This window comes from Camelus bactrianus, chromosome 10 (genome assembly GCF_048773025.1).
Source record: "Camelus bactrianus isolate YW-2024 breed Bactrian camel chromosome 10, ASM4877302v1, whole genome shotgun sequence".
Lineage (NCBI taxonomy): Eukaryota > Metazoa > Chordata > Mammalia > Artiodactyla > Camelidae > Camelus > Camelus bactrianus.
The window spans coordinates 11,817,036-11,840,091 of NC_133548.1; the positions used below are offsets into that span (position 1 = coordinate 11,817,036).

A 23,056-nucleotide genomic window follows, 5' to 3' on the forward strand; every position below is an offset into this window, starting at 1 on the left:
GGCATCTCGACGGCCTTCCCTCCGCCCTCAAGTCCCTCGAGACTTAGCCTCCCGCTCAAACGCTCCTCCTCCTGTGATTGGCTCTCCGAGGAGCCTCGGCCAATGGGGATGACGTATTCTGGCTGACGTAAGCCCGAGGGCTGGAGGGGGGAGGAGGGACGTCGGGCCCCCGCGACGCACCGTGCGCGAGGACGGCGGCGCGAGGTGTGTGGCGCGGGTCGCGTGGCCTCAGGCCCTCGCTGTCACCACCTCCCAGTGCATGAGGGGGCCGGGGCCCGCGGCGGGACGAGGGCACCAGAGAGTGGCTACAAAGCCCGTGCGGCCGGAGGTGACGGTGAGGGTGAGCCTTGAAATCGGGCTTTGGGGATCCCCACACTCCATTCCCAGAAACCCTTGCGCCCAGAGGTCTCTCGTCTAAGGAGTTGGGCCCCCGTCTGCCGGAGCATGCCGGGCGCCCAGCTTTGCAGGACCTTCCTTGAAGTCCTGCTGTCCCTGCCAAACCCCATTACCTTGGTTCTGGACGGGGAGAGGAACCCTCAGGATGTCGTGCTGCTTTGTTCAGCCTCCCTGCCCAAGGCTGGACTTTGGGAGGAAGCAAGGCAGGCTGGACAGAGGACCCAAGCACAGAAAGGCGAGCAGGAGCATCCCCTCCCGCAGAGCTATTCCAGGTTGGGTCTGGGGGCAAGGCACATTGCTGGTGGATTGGGAAGCTTCTCCCCCCTACCCCCGCGCCTCAGTTTGGGCCCTTGCAACAGCTGCCGTCCTCCATCCCATCTCTCTGGCTGGGATGGAATTGAGTTTACAGTTTCTGAATTTACCTTTCCATTCTGTTCTTTCCTGATAATTTGATGTGCACTATTTGGATCCTCGGTGCCACCTGACAGAAAACTGCATGCCAGGAAAGGAACACCAGCTGTGCAGGGAGTGTGGGCATCTCAGTGCAGAAAGCTGGAAACATAGTAAGCCCGAAGTCAGAATACCCACCTTAATTAACCTCGCTTCATTGTTAGCCAGGTAATTAACCAGATTGACAGACCTAAAGGTCAAATTCTTTGCCAGTTTTCAGGCAGAATCAGGCTCACTTTGGTCAAGAAATCTGAACCAAGGGTGGCAATATTATTTCTGTGAGAGACCTTCCTACCAAGTTCAGCAGCTTCTTTTCTTTACTGTGCACCCTCTGCTGGTTAGTGTGATAGAGTGAGCTCAGAGAAAAGGTGTGTACGACTTCCTAGAGATCATTTTATACTCAATATTGTTTGGTTAAAATGTGTTAAATTGGGGAGTATACCCTTCAAACTCTGAAATGTGGTGCTCAGGAAGAGTATGAGTAGTCAGCACTGTAGGAGTTGAGTCTTAGTGATAATGTGAATGAGGAAGGTTTAAGGATAACAGCTCCATTTTTGGAGGGCTAATTTTGTGCCAGGCACTCACAGTGGTAAGTAATTTTACCTCTGTTGACTCATTAAATCTTTAAAACAGTCCTACAAGGTAAGGACTGTTACAGTTCCCATATCCTAGATGAGAAAAGTAAGGCCCAGAGATGTTAGGTCATTTGCCTGAAATTATACAGGTAGGCCAATAAACAACACAGCTGAGATGGAAATCTAGTCTATCTCTGAACCCCCATATGTAACCACTAGGATATTCTTCCATAAGACACCCTTGGCACAATTTCTGGGTTTATGGTTCCTTAGTTCATGCTGTTGGCTCCCACTTTCAAAATTTCCCTGCCATTTTAAAGACAAAAATCAAACTAGGTATAACCATATATCTGAAATGTATTATCTCACCCACAGGAATCTGATCCATGAAAACCTAGAAGTTTGTTAAGAGATCAACATGTGCTCGCCTGCCAGTACCAAAATCCTATACAGGAATCCCCGGTTCCTCCGGTTAGCTTTTCTGCAGCTTCATCACCAGCAACAGAGTGGTGTGTTCTGTGATGTCCTTCTGCAGGCAGAAGGTAAGACACTATTGGGGACTCAGTTGAAAACTCACCATGGATTAAGATAAAATGATTTTAGGTCTCAACAGTGAAGGACAAAGCCAGTAAAATGTGTAATTATTGCCTTTGAGTGCTGTAAACTAATTGGTAAAGAGCTATTTCTGGGACAATTAGATTTTTCAAGAGTGAAAATGACACTATGCTCTTTCTCTTAAAAAATGAAACCAATTGTAAGGTTTTGTAAGCATAGGAATTCTATAAAATGTGGATAATACCGTAGTGAAGATTGTGTTAATGTGTGCAAAGCACTTAAAAACAGTACTTTTAACGTTCTAAGCACAATGTCAGTATTAGATGATACTGTTACATATTTTCTTCCCAAGCTGTTTTAAGTTTTTTACTTTTCTCCAAATTGATGGCTTTTGTTGTTGTTAAACCTACAAATATATAGCTTGTTTCCCACCCCTTCCTTTACACTTGAAATGTTAAATCAGCTTAGGGTACAGCTTGGTATAGTGTAAAAGGCCCAAGACTAGGAGTCAGAGTTTAAGTCCTAGTTTTATTAGTAACAAAGTCACAAATGGGCAAGTAACTTCATCCCTCTCCAGCTCACTTTCTTCATTTATCAGAAAGGAGTATGAAACCAACATTGTGCAGCACTCTACAGTTTGCAGAATATAATTAGTATAGTATCTCCTTTGATTCTTGTAACAGCCTTATGAGAGACGTAATGTCATATAGTTCCAGTTCTACACAAGTGAACTGAGGCCCACAGTTAAGTGACTTGCCTGTTGGTTCTCTTAGTAAGTGCAGAGTTGGAATTCAATCCTTAATTCAAAATAAATTTTAAAAAATATTAGTTGCCTGGTATATGCTAGTATACTGTACATAGATACGAAGGTAGTCCTTCCTTATAAGGAAACCATGTAAGGGAGAGACAAATAACCAGTGCATTCAGATAACTGGGCAGTATAATAAGTAACACATTGGGGTAAGTATAGGCTGATAACGGAGCACAAAAGAGGAGCATCTTTCACAGAATTGAGGAGGTTGGGGGATGGGGATTAGGGAGAATTTCTTGGAGGAACTAACCCCTTAGGTAAATTCTGAAGGACAAACAGAAGTAGGAAGAAGTGGGGAAAGATATTCCCAGACAGAGAAAACACTATGTACAGAAACTTAGAGATGTGACCAGGGATTCATGAGTGGTTCATTATGACTAGAGCACAGACTATAAGTGTATTGATTGGGGATATGGCTGGAGAAATTAGCAGCAGTGTAAGGTCTGAAGTTGGTCTTGTCCTCAGAACACTGAGACATATATTTAAAGGTTTTAAAAAGAAAGTCATGATAACTGCTTTAGAAACAGCAGTTGGGCTGCAGTGAGAGTTACTAGATTATTACTGAACCAGATATGAGGCTGTTTTGGAATCCAGAAGAGAGTTTAGATTGAACAAGGCATTGAGAGTAGACAGAAATGAATGGCTTATGAGCTGTTAAAGAGCATTTACAAAGCCTGGTGCAGTTAAGAGCAGTACAGACTGTAGCTGGGCTGCGATCTTGTCCCTGTGACCGTGGGCATGTGAGCTCACCACGCCAGTCTCCTCTGTGGTAACAAGAGCTACCTCAGAGGGCTGCAGGGAAGATTAAATGGATTAATATTGCTAAAATCCCCAGGTGCTTGGCACATAATACTCAAGAAATATTAGCTTTTATTTTTAAGTTAATGTTTGATTAGATGGAGTAGGTAGGAGAGAAGGAAGAATCAAAGATGACTTCTAGTTTTCAGTCTTGGGCAACTGGGCGAATGTGATAGCTTATTTTGAAGTAAGAATTGGTAAGTTCTGGAGCGTGGGGGATGATGCATTCGCTTTCCAGAAAGGTTGCGTTGGAGGTACTTGTGGAACATCCATGTAGTCTTGCAGGCTGTGGCATGTCACTATCTCAGAAAAGATATCTGGGCAGAAGTAGAATCTGGAAATCATCAGCAAGCCTCTGGTAACTGAAGCCATGGGGGAGGCTGAAATTGCCCAGGAAGTGCCCATAAAACGAGAAGGTGGCTCAGGAGAGTGGATACCAGGCAGAGGATGGAGCTCAGGAGAGAACTGGATCCTGATTGCCTATATCCGAAGCCCATGCTCTTTCTGTTAGACCACAAGCAGCTTCTATGCAAATTTTTAAACTCTTGTGTGAGTCAAACACATTTATTCAGCAAGTATTTGATCCCCTACATTGTGTCAAGCACTGGGTATACTTCAGTGAGCAAGACAAACATGGTCTCTGTCCCCACAGAGCTTGGTTTAGTGAAGGAGATGGACAGTTACAGTGCAGAGAGCTGAACGCTATGACAGCTACAGAGTACCTCTCTGTACCTGGGAGCACCTAACCTGGACAGGGGATGGGGTTGGGGAAGGGCTTCTGAAAGAAGTGATGTCTAAATAGATTTTGAAGGATTAAAAAAATTGAATTAACTAGGTAATGGCAGAATGTTCCAGGCAGAAGAAACACATTTCTCCTTCTATTTATACTTCCATGGAGGGAAACTGAGAGGAGGGGTAGCATATTTAGGTAGACACATGTCTGCTTAACCCATGAACATGCCAGTCTGCATGAGGTAACAAAGTGTTTGGGTTTCCCTCCAGGTGAGGCAGTCCCAGCCCATTGCTGCATCCTGTCGGCCTGCAGCCCTTTCTTCACAGAGCGCCTGGAGCGGGAGAGGCCGGCTCAGGGTCGGAAGGTGGTGCTGGAGCTGGGAGGCCTAAAGATCAGGACACTTAGGAAACTCGTGGACTTCCTGTACACCTCAGAGATGGAAGTATCTCGAGAAGAAGCCCAGGATGTGCTTTCTGCTGCTCGTCAGCTCCGTGTATCTGAGCTCGAATCCCTTCAGCTAGAGGGTGGGAAATTGGTGAAGGCCCCTGAAGGCCGAAGACTGAACCGGGAGTGCTTACAGCCTCCCAGTGCTACACCTATCTCTGCCAGGGTGGTGGCGTCCAGCCCCCGCCTGCGAACTCCACTGCCTGTTACCCCAACTCCCTGTTCTTTTGAGACAGTGAGATTGAAGATCTCGGGGAAGGAAGAGGGGTCCCAGGAGAAGAGCAACCGACAGAACGTGGAGAACTTGTCTGGCACTCTTCTGCTCAAGAGGAAGGCCAGAGCCTGCCCAACTCCACAGGAAAAAAGCTCTTCACCATCAAGCCGCAGCTGGGGACATAAGGAGAACAAGAGTGATCCTGCCCTTCGTCCTACAGCACTTTCCCCACCCAGCTTGTACCCCTCTGTGGATGAGCAGCTGTTGCCCAGAAAGATCAGGCTGAGTCGCTCAAAGCCCTCTCCTGATGTCTGTATATCCAAGCCTGCCAGCCTTTTAAGCGGACCCAGGTCAGTGCCCACAGCCCCTGGCCGGCGTCTTTGGCGGCAGAAGAGTATAAAGAAAGGAGCGCCAGAGGACAAGCTGAAAACAGAGCGAGCTAGTCCTCTGCAGAGCACCTCAAGCCCATCTGGCCTCGGAAAGACGAGCGGGAGCAAGAAGCGGAGCCCTGAAGTCAGGGCACCTAACTCAGATTCTGCAGAAGAGGGGCAGGTTGGAAGAGTGAAACTGCGCAAGATTGTCAACGGCACCTGCTGGGAGGTGGTGCAGGAGCCTCCCCTCAGAAACTCTCAAGATAGCCCTCAGATCCCAGAACCTGAAGACTGGGAAGAGCCTCCAGGGATGCAGCCACCCTCAGTTAACAAGCAGGAAACGTCACCTGCCAGAACAGACCTGTGTGAGGGCTCCCCAGGGTGCTCTAGGCTGCAAGACATCCTGCTCTCTACTAGCCGCTCCCCACACCGCCCAGTGGTGAAGTCTGAGTTCGGGTCCAGCCCAGAGATGGCAGGGAAGGAACCTGGACTGGCTGTTGACTGCAGAGAGCCCTATGCGTTTGACACAGCCCTACTCGGGCAGCCCTGTGAAGCCGAGGAGTACCGAATCACCAGTGCTGCCGCCACCAGTGAGCTGGAGGAGATCCTGGACTTCATGCTCTGTGGTTCAGACATTGAGCCACCCATGGGGTCTCTGGAGAGTCCCCGGCCTGAGGGCTGCAGAACCCCTAGTTACCACCTGACAGAAACAGGAAAGAACTGGATAGAAGGGGAAGAATGGTGTTTGCCAGACATGGAACTGTGGCCCAGGGAGCTTGCAGGACTGGAAAAGGAACCTGTTGGTGAGAACAAAGGGCCAATTGAGCCCTTTAGCTCCCTTGTCTTGCCCTCTGAGAACAAAGAGCCAATTGAACCCTTGAGCCCCCTTGTCATGCCCTCAGAGACGAGTGAAGGGGAGGTGTTTTCAGTGGAAAGCTCTTGGTCTCCAGACCTGGAAATTACCAGCTCCCAGTCACTGGATGGTCAGAGAGACAAGCTTCTCCACACTGACTCCCTTGACCCTCCCCAAAGGTCCTATGGGGACCTCTCACCTCCCTGTTCAAACTGGGTGGAGACTGGGCTGGAAGTGTCCCTACCTATGGATGAGGTATTACACCCTGCTCCAGAAGCAGGCAAGGAGGTATCTGGCAGCTCTGAGTTGCTGGGTCCACTTCCTGCCAGCCCTGAAGAGGAAGAGATTGACGTGGTGGACTGGTCGTCAGAGGGGACTGCGCCCACGGATATTCCCTCCGTATGGCCCGACCCTTCCTCAGAGTCAGAAACAGAGGTAGACATACTAACGTAGTGGAGTGGGGAGGCAGGTTGGAGGCACTGGGAGGGTGGGAAATGTTGGCTAGCAAAAGATACACTGACAGGCAAGCACATGCCCTGTCCTCTTAGCACAAGGGGCAGTTGTGTCCCTAGCTCACTCTATAGGGCCTCTCCTTCCTTCCCCAGGCTTTTGGAGCCAGGCAGAAGTAATACCATGGTTAGAAAATTATGAACTTGAACCACCTTACTTCTTTATAATCTATTTTCCAGTTAGTAACAAACAAGCAAAACAATAAACCGTGTGGTTGCCAACTCTAGTGGGTCATAGGTAATAGCCAAAGCCAGGTCTCCCAAGTCATGAGGCATCTAATCACCACTTATTTAGGAAAAGTTGAGAAAGACCACTCTCTGTGGTGGGCATTCTGTATAGAGAAAATGTTCCAGAAGGTATGAAGCAGTGCTGAGGTGGAACACTAAGTGGGGTGGGAGGTGGAACACTAAGTGGGGTGGGCGTGACGGGATGTTGTCCAGTACCTACATGTGTGGCTTATTCATTGCCAGTATGGTAAGCCAAAACCTCCGCAGGGGCCAGGAAAACATACTTCCATCATCACTTCCAAGAAGTGAGTTGAAAGACAGTTGCTTTTTAAAAAATAAATTACTTTCCCCCCATAGTTTTTACAAGTATTTCAGATACTCTAACGGGGACCATAGGAGTTCCAGGTTAATTGGTAACCTTAGGCTATGAAAAACACAAGGGGGAACAATCCAATAAGGCTGGTTTGCCACGTCCCTTGACGTAACATTAAGTTTTACTTTATGACCCATATTTTCATATCAACGCAGATACTTTATTTTAATTTTTATTAAACAAAATCCAGGAACTTTTCAATGCCTTATTAGAGGGTTGCCTCACTACTGAACCATCATTTCTGGAGGGGAAGAAACCATGGCTTCAGGTACATGACTGAAGTTTGGCCATGTCCCGTCATAAATGCTCCAACATCACCAGGGACCAAGGCTGTGAAAATGAGAGGGGAAGATAAGTTAGAGAAGGGATCCAGGCAATCATATATAGTCAGTCCAAGGAAGACGACATGTCCCCCACCTTTAAACCTACAAACCCAGGAGAGCTCAAGGATTGCGTCCTCCCCCCAAATCTCACTCAATATATCAAGTCCTGACAACATGCCACAGCACTGTATGAAACACTAGGGATAAAGACAAGGTCAGATCCCGTGACCAGGAGTGAGGGTACCATACTGCAGGGTTATCTCACGGGGTTATAACAGAAAAAACACACTGGTAACAACACAAGAGGACAGGAGTATTCCTGAAGTTAATACAGATTTGGCTGGTAGAAGGGGGAAGTCACGACTCATACAAATAAAACAGTTGTGAATGATTTTGTTTCATTCATAAATGAGGTAACCGGTTCAGCGAATCAAAACGTGCCATCAGGGATGTAGAAGATTAGTTTTTTTTAACAAATATAAATTAAACTGGTCCATACCCCGAGGGCAACAATTAACTGCATCCCCTAAGGACACTAATTGCATTTCTATAAAGAGTTATTTACATTACCACCGGTATTCCACGCCTTAGGCTCAAAGACGGTGAAATGAAACAAGGTAGTTAGCATAGGGCGCCCTGGATAGGAATAAGTTTTTTTGTTGTTGCAGACTTCAGTTTTTCCCACCAATAAAAAGGGGAAGAGGTATTCCCACTAGAGGAAATCCTGAGAGTAGAAACGAGTTATGAAAATGTATGTCCTGTGTGAAATGAGGGGTAACACTAAGGGCTGCTTCACAAATAGGCACAAAATCAACCCATTCCTCCTCATTCCCCATTTCAAACCTCAGAGTGAGGACTTCCGCCCAAACCTCCCTACGAAAGGTACTTCTTCAGCTCCTCCACCACCTCTTGAGGCTCAGGGAACTTAAGTTTGCGCGGGGGCCCCTTCTTAATCCCAGTCCAGAGCTCCGCAGCTGGGGAGAGACCGCGGAAAGCGAAGTTACTTTAGAATCCACCAACATCTCCCCGAAATCATCAGGTGGCGGCGGTATGAGACCGACCTTCCTCGCCTAGGACCGAAGCAACTCCCCGCCCGGCGCCCCAGACCTGGGCCCCACTCACTGCTGCCGTCGGGGCGCAGCAGCGTCACCTCGAAGCTGCCCCTCCGAGGCTTGGTCGGGTTCACCTTCACAGGAAGTTCCGGGGCCTCCAGGCGCAGCGCCTCGCTCAGGGCCGCGGCGTTGCGCCCGTAGACGCGTCAGCTCGTGCTAGAGAGATGGGGAAGGTCAGAGGCTGGAGCCGTCGGTCTGCGGCGCCCCTGCCCGTCCCCGGTACTCCCCAGACCCCTCACCAATGCTCGATAACGACACTCGCCTCCTCCACTCCCTTCTGGCCGCTCGCTGGCTTCTCCCGCTTCTCGGCCGCCGGGACCGGCGCCGCCTCGGCCTTTCGCTTCTTCCCGCGGGGAGCCATGGCGCCTGGGGCCCGGCTGGGAACCGAGCCGACCTAGGGCGGGAATAGGGTGGAGATGCGGTCACCGGGCAGAGGCCGGGCCCGCTCCGAGCTCCAAACCGCGGGCCAGAAATCTGGCTCCCGGACCAAAACCTCCCCAAAGCCGCAGAAAGCGTGGCGCAGGGCGCACACGTGGTCTGGAGGCGGGACCTTCGGGCACGGGCACTCTGCACGCAGAGGCGGGGGCGAGGCCAGACCGAACCACCAGTGCTGGCGGTAGGGGCGACGGGGTAGCTCGGAAAATGAGCCAAGCTTCACAGGCTTTTCTGCAACCGCGCGGCCAGCTAAACGGTGTGCACCATGACCCCGCCCCTACCCAAACCTCCTTCCTGGAACCCGCGGGCCAATCCCAAACTAACTCCACGTTATACTCCAATTTAATAACTCTGCGGTTAGGGAAACGAAAACTTCAACTCTCCCCCATCCTGGGGACCAATGCGTGGCATCTGGTGAAACTAATCATGATTGCCTTTCGAATTAAGGAGACGACGGCGATTCCTCTGCAGTTGCCAGCCATTTCTCATACAAGAATAACACACAAAGGCGCAATCAAAAGTAAATGCCAGTCCCTTTATTATGGAAAACGATCAACTGGGTGTAGGGAGTAGCAAGGAGGGTAAAAGAACTCTAACCCTGTAGGTCCCACCACACAAGGTAAGTCTGAAAGGTCTATTTCCCTTCCTCCCAGTCTCCATAAAGTAGAGAGATTATTCAAGACTATGTTCTATGAGAAAACTCTGGTTAGAGGTTTCTCCTTGGGACCAATAACAGTTAGGCTTATACTTTTTAATGCAGGGCACAGACCAAGCCAGAAGGGCCTGGAGAAACAAGGGTCCTTGAGGGAAAAAAAATCTCAGCACTAACTCTGCATCTGGGCATTTTATATTAGGGTTTAACCTAATCTAAGTAGGCTGTGTAGGGCCACTAAGGAATAACGAAACCAGAGCGTGGTGGAGATCTGTGAGTGGCACACAGCAGCTGAAACACTGGCCCAAGCTTGGAGGGAAAGCATTTCCCCCGTACCATGTAAGATCTTGCTCTCCCTCCAGTAAAGGAGCAGGCCAGAGAAGTGGAGGCCTTCCTGGAGGGTACCTGTCATTTCCCTGAATGCCTCTTAAAAATCAGAAGCAATACCCTGCCCTACCTAGGCATAGCCAAACAACGAAATATAAATAAAAGGCCAAGGCCTCAGGCAAGGCTTGTGGTTACAGAAAGGGCAGGGCCTCAGAGGCGCTGGGATCCACAGGAGAGGAAGCACTGAAGGCAGGGATCCTATTTGTCCTTCTTGCTCTCCTCATCTGGCACTGCAGTAGGCACTGGGGCCACAGGCTGCTCCTCGGGGATATTATCTCCAGCCTTTGATAGCTTCTTGGCCCGTTGATATAGCTCATTCAAGTTGAATTCTCGGATCACATTCTCCTGTGCCAAAGAGATGAACACATCAGGGTTCAGATTGGAAGAGAGAGTTCAGAGTCTGGGAAGCACAGCTGACCCTTGAACAATGCTGTGGTTAGGGTCACCAACTCTCGCCGTCAAAAATCCACCAGTAACTTATAGTCAGCCTTCTGTATCCCAGTTCCTTCAAATCCATGGTTCTGCATATGTGGATTCAGCCAACCATATGGATCGTATAGCACTGTATTTACTATTGAAGAAAATCCACATGAGCAGACCTGCATAGTTCAAACCCATCTGTTCAAGGGCCGACTGTATTTAGACACAGTCTAGGAAAGGAGGAAGCAAAGGTCAGGAATCTACTCTGACCTAGCTCTCCTTTTTTGGGTACATGGAAAAGTCAACCAATGTTTAAGTACCTATTATGTGCCAAACACTGTGCCAAAAATTACAGCTACATTATTTAATGTAATCTGCAAAACAGCCTGTGAGCCAAGTGCTCCTGTCTCCAACTTACTGCTAAGGAACCTAAGGCCTGTAGACTGTAGATACAAGAGCCACTGAGACTGAATCTTCACTAATAATTGTTCCCCCATACTAACAAGTCTGGTAGGTGGTAGAAATGTAATACAAATTTGCTAAATGAATTCACAAATGAGGTCTAATAACTAGTCCACACTCTCAAAGCCTGTGCGCAAGTAGCCAAACTAGGAATCAAACACAGGTTGGGCTCCAAAACTCATCCACTGTTCTACACCCTTCTCCAAACTACTCTTTTATACCTCAGAGAAAGTCCAAGAGACAGCTCGTCCTTTCTTGTCAATCTGTGGCCGCCGCATGACCTCCTTGCCACCTTGGAACAGGATCAGGGTAGGGAGCTGCTTGGTGAGGGGTGACGTGCTTACTTTGTACCTACAGGGCCCAGAAGGTACTCAGTAAATGCACCTGTATACATCACTCAAAGTGATTCCCTGCCCAGGCCTTTACCTACCGTGTACTAACATCAGTGTAGCGTCCAACGTCCACCTTCCCAAAATTTAGCCCTGCACAGTTGTACCTGAGAAGAATATATTACTTAACATAGTGAAAGAAGAGGGAATGAGTCAACAAAAGTAGAAGTACAGATGTTAGGGGTTGGGGATAGGAGTGTCTTTGGCTGCAATGTGCAAAAACTCAAGGCCAATAACTATGGGAGGGGAAGGTACAATTTCCATCATCCCTCCCTTTGTACTACTCACTTAAGGGAGAGGTCAGCGTAGATAGGGGCAAATGATTGGCAGTCATTAGACCAATTGGCAAAGAACTCCACAATCCAAGTGACCCTCTTGTCCCGCTCCAGCTCTTCCTGCCACACACAGAGAAGAAACAGTGAACTGGATCACACAGGCTACTGGAAAGATTCAGACCTTAGCATCTAATTCCTCATCCTGGCTTCCCCACACCTCTCTCCCCTAGATCCCAAAATGAACCACAGTTCTGAAGCACTGTTGTTCCTCCTACTGAGAAGAGAGCACAACTACAAAATCAACCCACAAGGGACCCAAGAAACAGAAGGGAGGAAGAGCACTCACATCAATGGTTTTATCATTGAAGTACTTGATGTACTCAGGGCCCATGTACAGGGGGGGTTTGCATGTCATCAGGAACACTAAACACAGAAAAAAGGTGTCAGAGGAAACATAAGGCCTTGGGAAAGGGATTTACTTTCAAACCAACTCAAAGATTTCAAGCACCAAAGAGTGCATTTTGTGGGCATACGTAGACCACTGACACACCCCCTTCCTCTTAAAATAAAATCTCCATAAATTCTTACCAGTTGAGCCACACACATGATTAATCAGGTACAAGATGTGGAAGAAGGGTATGGGGAATGTGGTTTGGGGTTAGAATTCGGTTCCCACAAAAAAGTCTTACAGTCTCCTTACCTATGCAGAGTGTGATGTAAAGCAGGCCCATGCGAATATCCAGGCGGAAGAAAAGAATTGCATTGGCCACTTTACTAAACATGAAGATGTTGCCTATATGTTGCTCCACAGTGACTGAAACACAAAGATGTCACAGGTCAGGCTGGGCTGCAGGGTCCTGTGTCCTATTATTTGCCCCTCTCCCTGGAGTACTTTGAAATGGAAGGGGGGAAGGGGCTAAAAGTCCAAGATCAAATTCAGCCTTGGCATGAAATGAGGGACAAGTTTATAAACAATACCCCTCTCATAACATGAACGAAAGCACCTTGGAGGTCATTAGGCCTACCCTGAGAGACTGAGAAGCAGGCTACACTTACTGGACCTGCGGTTCTTCATCATCACAATGGCACTGAGAAACATCAGGATCTCCACTTCTCTCTGGAACAGAAAGTGACAGGAATGCCATCAACAGAAATGACTTGTGTGAGCAAAGGACCCAGGCTGGTAATAAAAACCAGCAGAGATCCAAATGGGGAACAGTAACAACAGAGAAATAAGTGGAGTCAGCTAAGGTGTCGTGGGGAAAACAGCAGTCAGAGAGCTTCAGGTTCTACTCCTGCACAGGCTGGATGGTGCCTTTCAGCAAAGCACTTAACCTCTGAGCTTTGATTTCCTTGACTGAACAATATCTATTTCAAAATGCTGTTGTGGGGATTAAACAAGACAATGGGTATGACAAAGCTGTATAAAGTATATGGTGTAAAACTGTAAGATATTACAAGCAACTCGGTATGACCTTGGTAAAATAAAACTTTTCCAGGGAAACTTTCTTAGTAATACTCCATTAATACAACATATTTCATTTGTTTGGTTTTAAGTTAAATCATTCTTCTCTACCTAATATTCATAGTGTTAATCCATGCACCTTTAATATAATTTGAGAGGTGAAGGAGCCCTTTCAAAGCTCTCACAGGTCCTTTTCAGTACCCTTGGCTTATAGTTCTTTCTCATCTTCTAGAATGTAAGCTCCATGTGAACAAGTGAGACACAAAATAAACATGACAAAGAAAACAAACAAGATAATTTCAAAGAGTAAAGACTGCAATGAAGAATAAGCACCTGGTGAGAGAAAGCATGGGAGGAGGGCCAACCACAGACTGAATGGTCTAAGGCCTTCCATATCTTTCTGTTTATACTACAAGGACCCAAATCATTATTTCAGACAGAACTAATCAACTTCGATTTACAGTTAACAGTCAGGGACCTAGGTTCTCAGCCTCAATCGCCAATAAAAAGCCTGACTGGAGTTAGATATGGACATGTAAAGTAGGGGGTTGGGAATGTAACAGACCTTACTAAATATTACATCTGAACAGAAATTAGGAAGAGCTTCCAAGAATGAAACTGGATTAGAATTGACTCTTGTAATTGTGGAAAGATAAATTTTTAAAACGTGGCCATTCGGGAGATCAAAGGTAGGACTAAAAGGAATATACTCTAGAGAATGGGTCTGTGACAAAGACTGGCCATGTATACGCCAAACCATATTTCCTTTTCCTCCTGGGCATACTGCAACTAGACTTCCTCAGTCTCCACGCAGCTAGGTAGAACTGTGTGACTAGTACTGCTAAGTGGAATGTGACTGAAAGTAACGTGCCATTTCTGTGCCCAGGCAGTTGAGAAAGGGTATGCCCTCGTTACCCAGCTTTTTCTTCATCTGCTTGCAGGATGATGCTGGGATGACCTTAAAGCCATTGGCTAAAGACAGAAATAAGACTGGGTTCCAGAATATCTATATAAATCAGAACCCCTTTGGTGGTTCTGCTTGTTTATTTATTGTTTTTAAACCTTTTATTAAGGAAATTTTCAAACATACACAAAAGTAGAGAGGATACTGAAGAATAGCAGAATATGTCACCCCCAAAATATGCCACTCTGGCATAAGGATTATTTTAAGCCTGAAGGCAAATTAGAAGTAGATAAAGAAAAGCACCATGCCCTCCCACTATTTGTCTAAAAGTAGGACATAAAATTTCAAAGTGGTTCCTCCAACCTTCTCTACCAAGGACAAAATTAATCAAGGAGATAACTTTAGACCATATCAGCCTGGAGACAGCACCAGAGGAATCTACGTAACAAACTAGTCTTTATCTGCCATTAGTTTACCTTTCCACAGTATTCTGCTCTTGGAAGCCTAAAACTGCTTTCTTTTGTTCTGTCACTGCTCCACAAATGTATTGTTCTTTGTTGAAGATACTACATAAGCGGGAGTTCTAAGCCACCCTTTGAGTTATTGTTCCCTGGGTTATCTCCCATGTATACAAGGTATACATGTTAATAAACTTGGTTGTCTTTTAATTGCCTTTAGTCTGTCTTTTATTACAGGGGTCTCAGGCAAGACCTCAGAAAGGTCAAGGGAAAAATATTTTCCTGTCCCCTACAATACCGTAACGGACCCGTTACTCAGCTTCAATAGTAATATTTTGCCAGTATGGTTCCATTTCATCTGAGTTACCCATTTCTTTTGCTGGAGAAACTTAGAGCAAATTCCAACTATACCATTTCACTTGTAAATACTTCTGTGTGTACTTCTTACAGATAAGCATTGCTTTATAAAAACAAACATATTATCATACCAAACAAAATTAACAATAACTCCTTACTGTTATCTAATACCTGGTCCTTATTCAAATTCAGAGGGTAAGAACAAGTATTAGATTTTGTACAACTTTGTACAGTTGTTTGTTCAAATTAGGAACGAGCAAGCAAGATCCACAAACTGCGTTTGGCTGATATGTTCCTTTGGTCTTCCTTATTCTCTAAAGGATACCTGCTCTTCCTTTTAACCCCACACCATTCATCTGTTGAAAACATTGGACCATTTGTACTGTCAACTTTCTGGCTTTCTTGGATTTGGCTGCCTGCATACTCATGGTACATGTTCTGACAATGATGATCCTCTATTTCTCGTATTTCTTGCAAAGTGGTAATGAAATCTAGAGGTTTGAATACAATGAGATCCAAACCTCCTGCCAAGAATATATTATAAGAGGTACGAGGTACTCCCCACTGAATCACTCCAGAGGACATATCAACCTTTCAACTGATGGTTTTAGATGATCATTGCATAGATGTATTATTTCATCAGGGGATGCTACATGATTTTTAAATGCTATTCCTTCTGCATATATTAGCTCAAAATCTTTTAGCAGGAAATCAACATTCCCGTATCAATTATTCGGTTACTCTGACAATATATACAGGAAAAGCAAAATGCTTGATTCTTTCCTATTACCTAATAAAGTAGAAATAAACTTATTCTGTTAAGCCACTGAAATTTTGAATTGTTATTGAAAACACTATTTATCTTAATATCTTAACTTCCCAATCACCAAGGTAAATCAGCAAAACAGATACTCCAAGAAAATGAACATTGGCTACGAACCCTAAGTAATTAAAAAAAATTTTTTTCTAACAGCATAATAATATAAAGTCTTACAATATTTTCCTTACAGTATTAGAAGAGCATAAAAGAGAAATTAATTGTATAAACGGTTCCCACTTTTATTAAAATCTGTGTTACTATCCACTTATGTTTGAGTCCCATTTTAAAGTGGTATAGAATATCAGATAGAAGTAGGATCTTTTGAAGTAGCATAGCTACATTTGAGTGAATAAATAACACTGTCTGGGAAAGGACAGAGGAAGTATGAAAGAGTGAACAGGGATGGAGAATAAAAGCAAGGGAATGGATTCTGTTAAAGGCTAAGGCTCATGTTGGGGCTTGGGAAAAAAGACAAAAACTCAGGGTGACCCTCCTTCCTCAGAACACAGATGCGACTATACAGCAGAGGGCGTAGAGCTTCAGCCTATTTTTCAGGGTGGTCACTCCACTTCTACTCAGGAAGTACCGCAAGAGGCGTGAGATATATTTCTTTACAACGTGTTTTTTTATAATTCCATTTCAGTAGGCCTCACAATTTTATCCATTTTTACATTCTCACGATGCAGCATAGTGCCTAGCATACAGTGCTCACTCTGGAATATTAATTGAATTAAGAAATGGCTGATTAGAATGTGCTGGTACCATGGCCAGGAGAGTGGTTTCAAGTCCTAGCCAGTCACTAGTTGTGTGATCTTGGGCAAGTCACCTAACCACGACGAGATCAATTTCTTCATCAATAAAACGGGAATACGACTACTTGTCTGTTTTTTTTTCACTGGTTCCTCAAGAGGCTTTACATAACGAGCAGCTCCGTAAAACAGTGTACATGTGTCGTTTGGGTAGGACTGTTGACGAGTATGAATGGCGAGATGGAAAGGACCCTGCACTCAAGAGTCAGAAGACCCGGGCTGTCGGGCAGGCTAACCGGCTGTTTTCCCACCTTAAACACGAAGTTTAGGCCGATGACGGTCCAGGCCCTACACTCCTTAGTCTGTTAGGTTCGCTACAGGCTCGGAACCTCAGGTGTTCTCAAAAAGGCGAAACTTGGGGCTCCGGAAGCAAACGCAGGGGCAGGGACAGTCAAGGTCGCGGGGTCCCAAGGCGGGGTTCGCTCACCCAGTCGAAGTCACACGGGTTACCGTCTTCGCGCTGCGTGGGGAGACTGTCGCAGACAGGGGGCAGCTTCCTCACGAGTAGGAAGGCAACAGAAAGCAAGGCTGACAGAAGGTAGTAAGGTCGGGCCAGCCATCGTGAAAGTCGCGGCACCGAATACACAAGAGCAATTAAAGGTGCCAGGACCGCCATCTTTTCGGCCCCTGCGGCGCCGGCCGCTCATCAGCGTCGTAGGTCTGGCCCCGCCTCTCCCAACACAGAGGCTTCCATTGGGCCTAGTCTCAGGTGCACCGCCTCTAGACCCGGAAGTAGATCTCTTATTGGCTTCCATGGCAGGTCAGAACTGAAAAAAGGGGATTTGATACTTTATTGGTTAATCTAGCTGTCGTTTATCCACCTAAGTCATTTTATTGGATATGCACTGTGGCGAGCAGAGATATGAGAATTTAATACAGTTAGACAGCACTTCCGGAACGTTCTCATAAAGCGACGGAAGTAGTTGCCGGAAGAAGGTAGGCAGAGCCCGAGGCAATCCAATGGTAAGCGGCTCCTGGAAGAAGAGGGCGGTACCCAGTGAAAAGATTGACCAATGAAAATCACCAACGCCAGACACCGGGACAGCGCTGGGGCGGAGGGGACGATGGAGAATTTTACGGCGCTTTTCGGAGCTCAGGCTGACCCACCGCCGCCCCCAACCGCACTCGGCTTCGGACCTGGAAAGCCTCCACCCCCGCCGCCTCCTCCTCCGGGCGGGGGTCCAGGCACGGCCCCGCCCCCCACCGCGGCCACGGCCGCTCCCGGCGCTGACAAGTCAGCGGCAGGTTGTGGCCCCTTCTACCTAATGCGGGAACTACCAGGTGAGTACGAGGCCTGGCCAAAGCCAGCCAATCAGATCATAGCAAGAAGGGGATGGGCGTGGCTCTTAGCCCGCTGGCTTAGGTGAGGAGTAACCCAGGCAACGCTTGCCGGGATTTCCGAGCTCTAAGTCCGAGGGGCTCTGAAATTCACAACCAAAGGGATGATAGAAATTCTTGAGATGGATTAGGGATGGGAAGAGAATGGATCTCCGTGACTACCTTTCACTCCGTATCATGCCCCTGTCCCTGACATTGGTTTATGGCTTCCAAAAAATTACCCAGGGTTTGAGTATGGAACTTGAAAGCCTTGATTCAACATCTCTGCAGACCTAAGATTTTACTTCCAAATCTGTTTGGAGTTTGGAGCTTGTTGCCTTCCTCCCTTCTCTGGGCCTCGGCATTTCCTCATCAGTTTAAAGAGGTGATTAGAATTGAACCAGATTCTTTCATTCAAAAATCTTTTTTTTTTTTTTTTGAGCACCTGCTATGTACCAAGCACTGTTCTAAATGCTGAAGATGCAACTGTGAATAAGACTGACAAGATCCTTGCCTTTGGGGAGTTTACATGCCTAATGGAGGAGGCAAAGAGTAACAAACAAGAGAATGTCAGAGAGTGGTTATGTCTGCAAAGAGAAAACATGATAAAGAATTGAGGCAGCAGAACTCCTTTAGCTAGAGTGATTAGAGAAGCCCTCTGAGTAGGTAACTTTAAAGCTAAAATTTAAGCGCCAAAATTCATATTGGTGAAGAAAATTAGGGAGCCCAGTAGTGCAATTTGTTAGCACGCAGTACTTAACATGGTGAAGAAAATTAGGAAGACTTTTCCGATAATTAGGTCAGTTTTCCTAAAAGAAATTTTTTTAAGGAAACAGTGTGAGGGGTATTTTTTTCAGATGATGGATTCCCCTTTGGATGGATCAAAAATTTTGTATAGGGGAATAGGGCTTGGTTAGGCCCCAGAGGTAAATTACAGTAAGAAGTGTTTAACCACAAGTGCCAGTCAAAGGAATTTAAGCTTTTTCCTAAGGGAATAGCAAACCATTGAGATATCTGAACTGAATACTGCTTCTAAAGATATCTGGAGAATGTGTGTGCCACATGTTTAAATAGAGGAACGATGAATGAGGTGGGGAAGATTTGAAGTTAAAAGAAAAACTGAATCTGCAATGAATGAACTAAGAGGATGCTGGCAGTGGAAGATTAGTTTTCAGGAGAGGAGTGAGGCCCGAGGAGAGAAATTTATAAATTATCTTAATAGAACTGATGGTCAAAACAGAAAGTTGGATGGACCCTTAAGTTAAAGAATTTAGAAAAAGCACAGAGTGCCCTCTCACCTGAGCCTTGAGTATAATCATCTAGAAAGGGAACTGACAGAGGGGGAAAAATCAGGATACCAAAATGGCAGGAGGCAGTGCCATGTTATGAGGAGAAGTACCGTGGCACTGAGTCTCCTGCCATTCAAGTGGACCACTCTTCTGAGACATCTGGCATTGGAAGACAAGGGCAAGAACAGGGGTAAGGTCTGTAGGTATGGAGGAAAAAACACCTTGTTCATTGAATGTTGCGTGTGAAGTGTGTGTACTGTGTTGAGGACCAGTGATACACGAATGAGCAAGACATTTTCTCTGCCCTCAGTGGGCTCATAGTTCGGAATCTGAGTTTTTCTCAAGTGAATGGTTATAAAAAAGTCACTTTTGTCATTTGTACCCTGAGTGTTCATCATAACTATACATGAAATTGTAGGCTAGATATTTCTACCCTTGCCACTGGATCCTAGTTAGATTACTAATAAGTTCGTATTCTTTGGAAAAAAGTCAGCCATGAAATATTTATGCTAATAATGCCTTCCATTTATATAGTACTTTATATTTTTCAATATGTTTTCATTTGAACCCTGAAAAAAATTAAGTGTACTTCAGATAGCTTTTACCCTGTTCTATAGATAAGAGGAAACTGAGGCATAGAAGACAGCTAGGGTTAGAATTCTAGTTGCCCAACTAATCAAACATCTCTTCTTGGCAAAGCATCATATTCGTATTATTAGGAAGAATAAAGATGGTGGTAACAAAAGTTAGGCAGCAGTAGCTAGAAAAATCTCTTGTAAATCACCTCTGTAGAGGTGATTAGTGTTTCTTGCTAGTTTAAAAAAAGTGGTGGGGAGAAGCAAGACACCCAGGCCAGAGGGTCATATTTGGCCCTAAGCTTGGTTGTAGCTGAGCTGTGAGGTTGTTATGCTGGTCATGTCATGGCCAAGAGTGTAATTTCTCACTAGTACATTTATGGAACACAGAACAGTGTTTAGCATGGAGTATAAGCATCGTGTAAGTTACTACTCTGGTTAGTCGGAGGGGAGTGTCTCCTTCATTGGGTCAGAGCAGTTCCCACCTCTGCCCTATTTGAATTTTTGCCTATTTTTCCTTCTCCTCCTTCCAACCTACCATTCTGCAGTATTATACTTCTAGTGTTTCTGTTGTTTACTTTTGCTATTTCCTATTTTTTTAAATATATATTTTTTTAATTTATCACTTGAAAGATTCCTTATTTAAGTTAAAATATAGTTCTTTAACTTTCCCTTCTGGGTCAATGACTTAAAAAAAATGCTCAACTCTTGGGACTAATTTTATTATTTTTCTCCCTGTATCCTCTAGGCAGCACAGAGCTGACAGGCAGCACTAATCTGATCACACACTACAACCTGGAACAGGCCTATAATAAATTCTGTGGGAAGAAAGTGAAGGAGAAGCTAAGTAACTTCCTGCCTGACCTGCCAGGGATGATTGATCTGCCTGGTTCCCATGACAACAGCAGCCTCCGCTCCCTCATCGAGAAGCCCCCTATTCTCGGTGGCTCTTTTAATCCTATCACAGGGACCATGCTGGCTGGCTTCCGCCTCCATACTGGTCCGGTGAGTCCCCTCTTCGGGAGGAAGGAGACAAATGGGGAGGCCTGAAAGGCATGGAGGTGGTTTTTCTGTCCACGTCTGTTCAGAACAGACGTACTGAGCAGAACAGATGATGGGAGCCGGGGACTTCCTCTTCTCACCTGGACCTTCCTTTGGTTCCTTCAGTTGCCGGAGCAGTGTCGTCTGATGCATATTCAGCCTCCCAAGAAGAAGAATAAGCACAAGCACAAACAGAGCCGTACCCAGGATCCTGTCCCCCCAGGTAAGAAGCGCTTCTATTCAAAGCCAGGAAACCGGACATCCTGAATCTGGTTGGACCTTCCTCAGTTAAAAACCCAATTAAGTTCCCTACGAGCCCTGGACTCCCAAATTCTCCTGAAAGAACTGACATAATGGGGTCTGCAGGGCAAGTAGGAACTTGGGACAGGGGCTTGAGCAGTGCCTCAGAATCTCTGGTCATTGAAGAAAAGCAGTTGCCCTGGTCTAGGGGTTTTCCTCTAGTCTTCAGAGTTCCATCAGTGGGGAATTTGAGCTCTACAGGTGATAGGCACCTCGTGTCTCCTGCAGAAACACCGTCTGACTCAGATCACAAAAAGAAGAAGAAGAAAAAAGAAGAGGATCCTGAACGGAAAAGGAAGAAGAAAGAGAAGAAGAAAAAGAAGGTAGGGAAGGGGCCCGTGGCTGTACCCCAGTGACTTTTCCCTATCTCACCCCTGGCCTTGGTGGAGTCTTGTCCTCTTACTCTTCCTTTGTCTTCCCCAGAACCGACACAGTCCAGACCACCCGGGCATGGGCAGCTCTCAGGCCAGCAGCAGCAGCAGCCTCCGCTAACAGAACCAGTGACTCTGCCAGAATGACCTTCCTGCTGTACTGAACCTGCTGACAAAAGCTGCCCTCGCGGCTCTTGGTCACTGCCTCCGGAGCGTCCGCTGCTGCTGGGACAGAAGCCAGCTCCTGCTGTGCTTGGTTAAGATGAACACATTGTAAGAGAGAAGGGCCCTGCTTTTGTAAGGCTCAGCCGTTTGCTTTCTCATGGACATCCCTTCCTCTCCCAGGAAGCTTTCTTTTCATCTCTTTTGTGCAGTTCGTCTGATTTAGGACTTTTATCTGATTTAGGACTTTATCTGGTATGTTAGGATTTTTAATTTTCTTAAAATTGCATTTATCTAACTGGCTGAAACGTGGCTGCCTGTTAAGAGGTAAGTGCCTTTCTATGAGAGTCAGGATTTAAGCCAAGGCATGCTAAGATCTGAGGGGATTTGGGTCTTGTATTACATTTATCTCATCAGCAGGCAGGGAAACAGCCAAAATGAGACTGGGCAGCATGGTCTAAACATGAGGCAGGGCTTGCTGATACCTCTCCACAGCAGACACAGAACACTGCTCATGTTAACCAAGTACCTGGGTGATCTTCAGGCTTCATCTGAAGGAGCTGATCCAGTTAGGGCTCAACTGTTTTCTGTGTGAATTCTGTGTTGAAACAGAATAGCCAACTGAAAAAGCACCCACCGTCACCAAGGTATTTCAACAAGGTAGCTTCTTGGTCAAGCCTACGAATTTTTTAAATAAACCTCTGGCAAAGGTAAATGCTTCTCCTCATAATAAAATCTTTTGCCCTGCCTCATTCCTTAAGACAATGAAATTATTTGACTGATACGAAAACATTTCTAAGCTTCTAAGACAGCAACAAAAAGGCAGCCTAAACAAGCAAAATGTAAAATAAATCCCTGTAGTCTTTGCAGCAGGCCAGCTAACTGGCAGCATCCATGAGAAAACCCAAGCTGATGTAATCTGTATTTAAGCTCAGTTTGACAGAGAACAGTTAAAATCTGTTGCAATGAGCCAAGGTTATTCCTAGATCAGCAGTGGAAAACCATACATTCAGCTCGTTTTAACCTAGGACCTCAGAGCAAGGGCTTATATACTTAAGTTGTAGACAGTGAAAGTAAAAGATTTTGTCCAGTTTTGTGAGATTTGGTGTCTGAGGATGCCTATTTAAAATTAGGGCACAGACTTTTGCTTTCAACAGATGGGAGAGACATTATGAGATGTCAAATTAACTGCTGCCCATATATCCCTCCAGTCTGTCTGCTTTAACAGGCTTTCACACTGTGACCAGCCACCGGCTCCCCTTTGGCTACATCCAAAATGAGCTTCATTTTCCAGAGACAAAATTCCATATTAAGGAACAATTGTGTCAAAAGTCAGGAGCTCTTTAAGCTTTGAAATGACAGGTTTTGGTGGTTACAAGAGACTTTTTTCAGAATTTTAATTAAATCACCAAAATAAAAACAG

At 46.0% G+C, this 23,056-nt stretch overlaps 4 protein-coding genes across 7 annotated transcripts; 2 read left to right on the forward strand and 2 right to left on the reverse strand.

The window, feature by feature from the left end:
* Positions 1 to 1,396: 1,396 nt before the first annotated feature.
* Positions 1,397 to 7,354, forward strand: BTBD18 (BTB domain containing 18). Its single transcript, XM_010952422.3, has 2 exons — positions 1,397 to 1,963; positions 4,588 to 7,354. The coding sequence occupies exons 1-2, from the start codon at positions 1,840 to 1,842 to the stop codon at positions 6,651 to 6,653; spliced, it is 2,190 nt and encodes a 729-aa protein (XP_010950724.1). The 5' UTR covers positions 1,397 to 1,839; the 3' UTR covers positions 6,654 to 7,354.
* Positions 7,355 to 7,448: 94 nt separating this feature from the next.
* SELENOH (selenoprotein H) lies at positions 7,449 to 9,552 on the reverse strand. 2 transcript variants are annotated; one of them, XM_010952384.3, is made up of 4 exons: positions 8,985 to 9,436; positions 8,756 to 8,901; positions 8,477 to 8,607; positions 7,449 to 7,640 (listed from the first exon to the last, which is right to left on the reverse strand). In XM_010952384.3, exons 1-3 carry the CDS (start codon positions 9,104 to 9,106, stop codon positions 8,507 to 8,509), a joined length of 369 nt encoding a protein of 122 aa, XP_010950686.2. In that variant the 5' UTR covers positions 9,107 to 9,436; the 3' UTR covers positions 7,449 to 7,640; positions 8,477 to 8,506. The 2 variants fall into 2 exon arrangements, with proteins under 2 accessions (XP_010950686.2, XP_074228083.1); XM_074371982.1 differs by lacking the exon at positions 8,477 to 8,607 and having other exon boundaries at positions 8,985 to 9,552.
* A 142-nt stretch (positions 9,553 to 9,694) lies between these two features.
* Positions 9,695 to 17,252, reverse strand: TMX2 (thioredoxin related transmembrane protein 2). Of its 3 annotated transcripts, none has more exons than XM_010952385.3 (8): positions 17,006 to 17,247; positions 12,822 to 12,882; positions 12,466 to 12,579; positions 12,112 to 12,188; positions 11,779 to 11,885; positions 11,532 to 11,597; positions 11,323 to 11,452; positions 9,695 to 10,564 (listed from the first exon to the last, which is right to left on the reverse strand). In XM_010952385.3, exons 1-8 carry the CDS (start codon positions 17,192 to 17,194, stop codon positions 10,418 to 10,420), a joined length of 891 nt encoding a protein of 296 aa, XP_010950687.1. In that variant the 5' UTR covers positions 17,195 to 17,247; the 3' UTR covers positions 9,695 to 10,417. The 3 variants fall into 3 exon arrangements, with proteins under 3 accessions (XP_010950687.1, XP_074228082.1, XP_045370741.1); XM_074371981.1 differs by lacking the exon at positions 17,006 to 17,247 and adding an exon at positions 16,830 to 16,973; XM_045514785.2 differs by lacking the exon at positions 9,695 to 10,564 and having other exon boundaries at positions 11,330 to 11,452; positions 11,543 to 11,597; positions 17,006 to 17,252.
* Positions 17,253 to 17,593: 341 nt separating this feature from the next.
* On the forward strand, positions 17,594 to 23,055 carry MED19 (mediator complex subunit 19). The gene is made up of 5 exons (XM_010952386.3): positions 17,594 to 17,859; positions 20,508 to 20,764; positions 20,927 to 21,023; positions 21,329 to 21,423; positions 21,524 to 23,055. Exons 1-5 carry the CDS (start codon positions 17,643 to 17,645, stop codon positions 21,590 to 21,592), a joined length of 735 nt encoding a protein of 244 aa, XP_010950688.2. The 5' UTR covers positions 17,594 to 17,642; the 3' UTR covers positions 21,593 to 23,055.
* The last annotated feature ends 1 nt before the right edge of the window (position 23,056 follows it).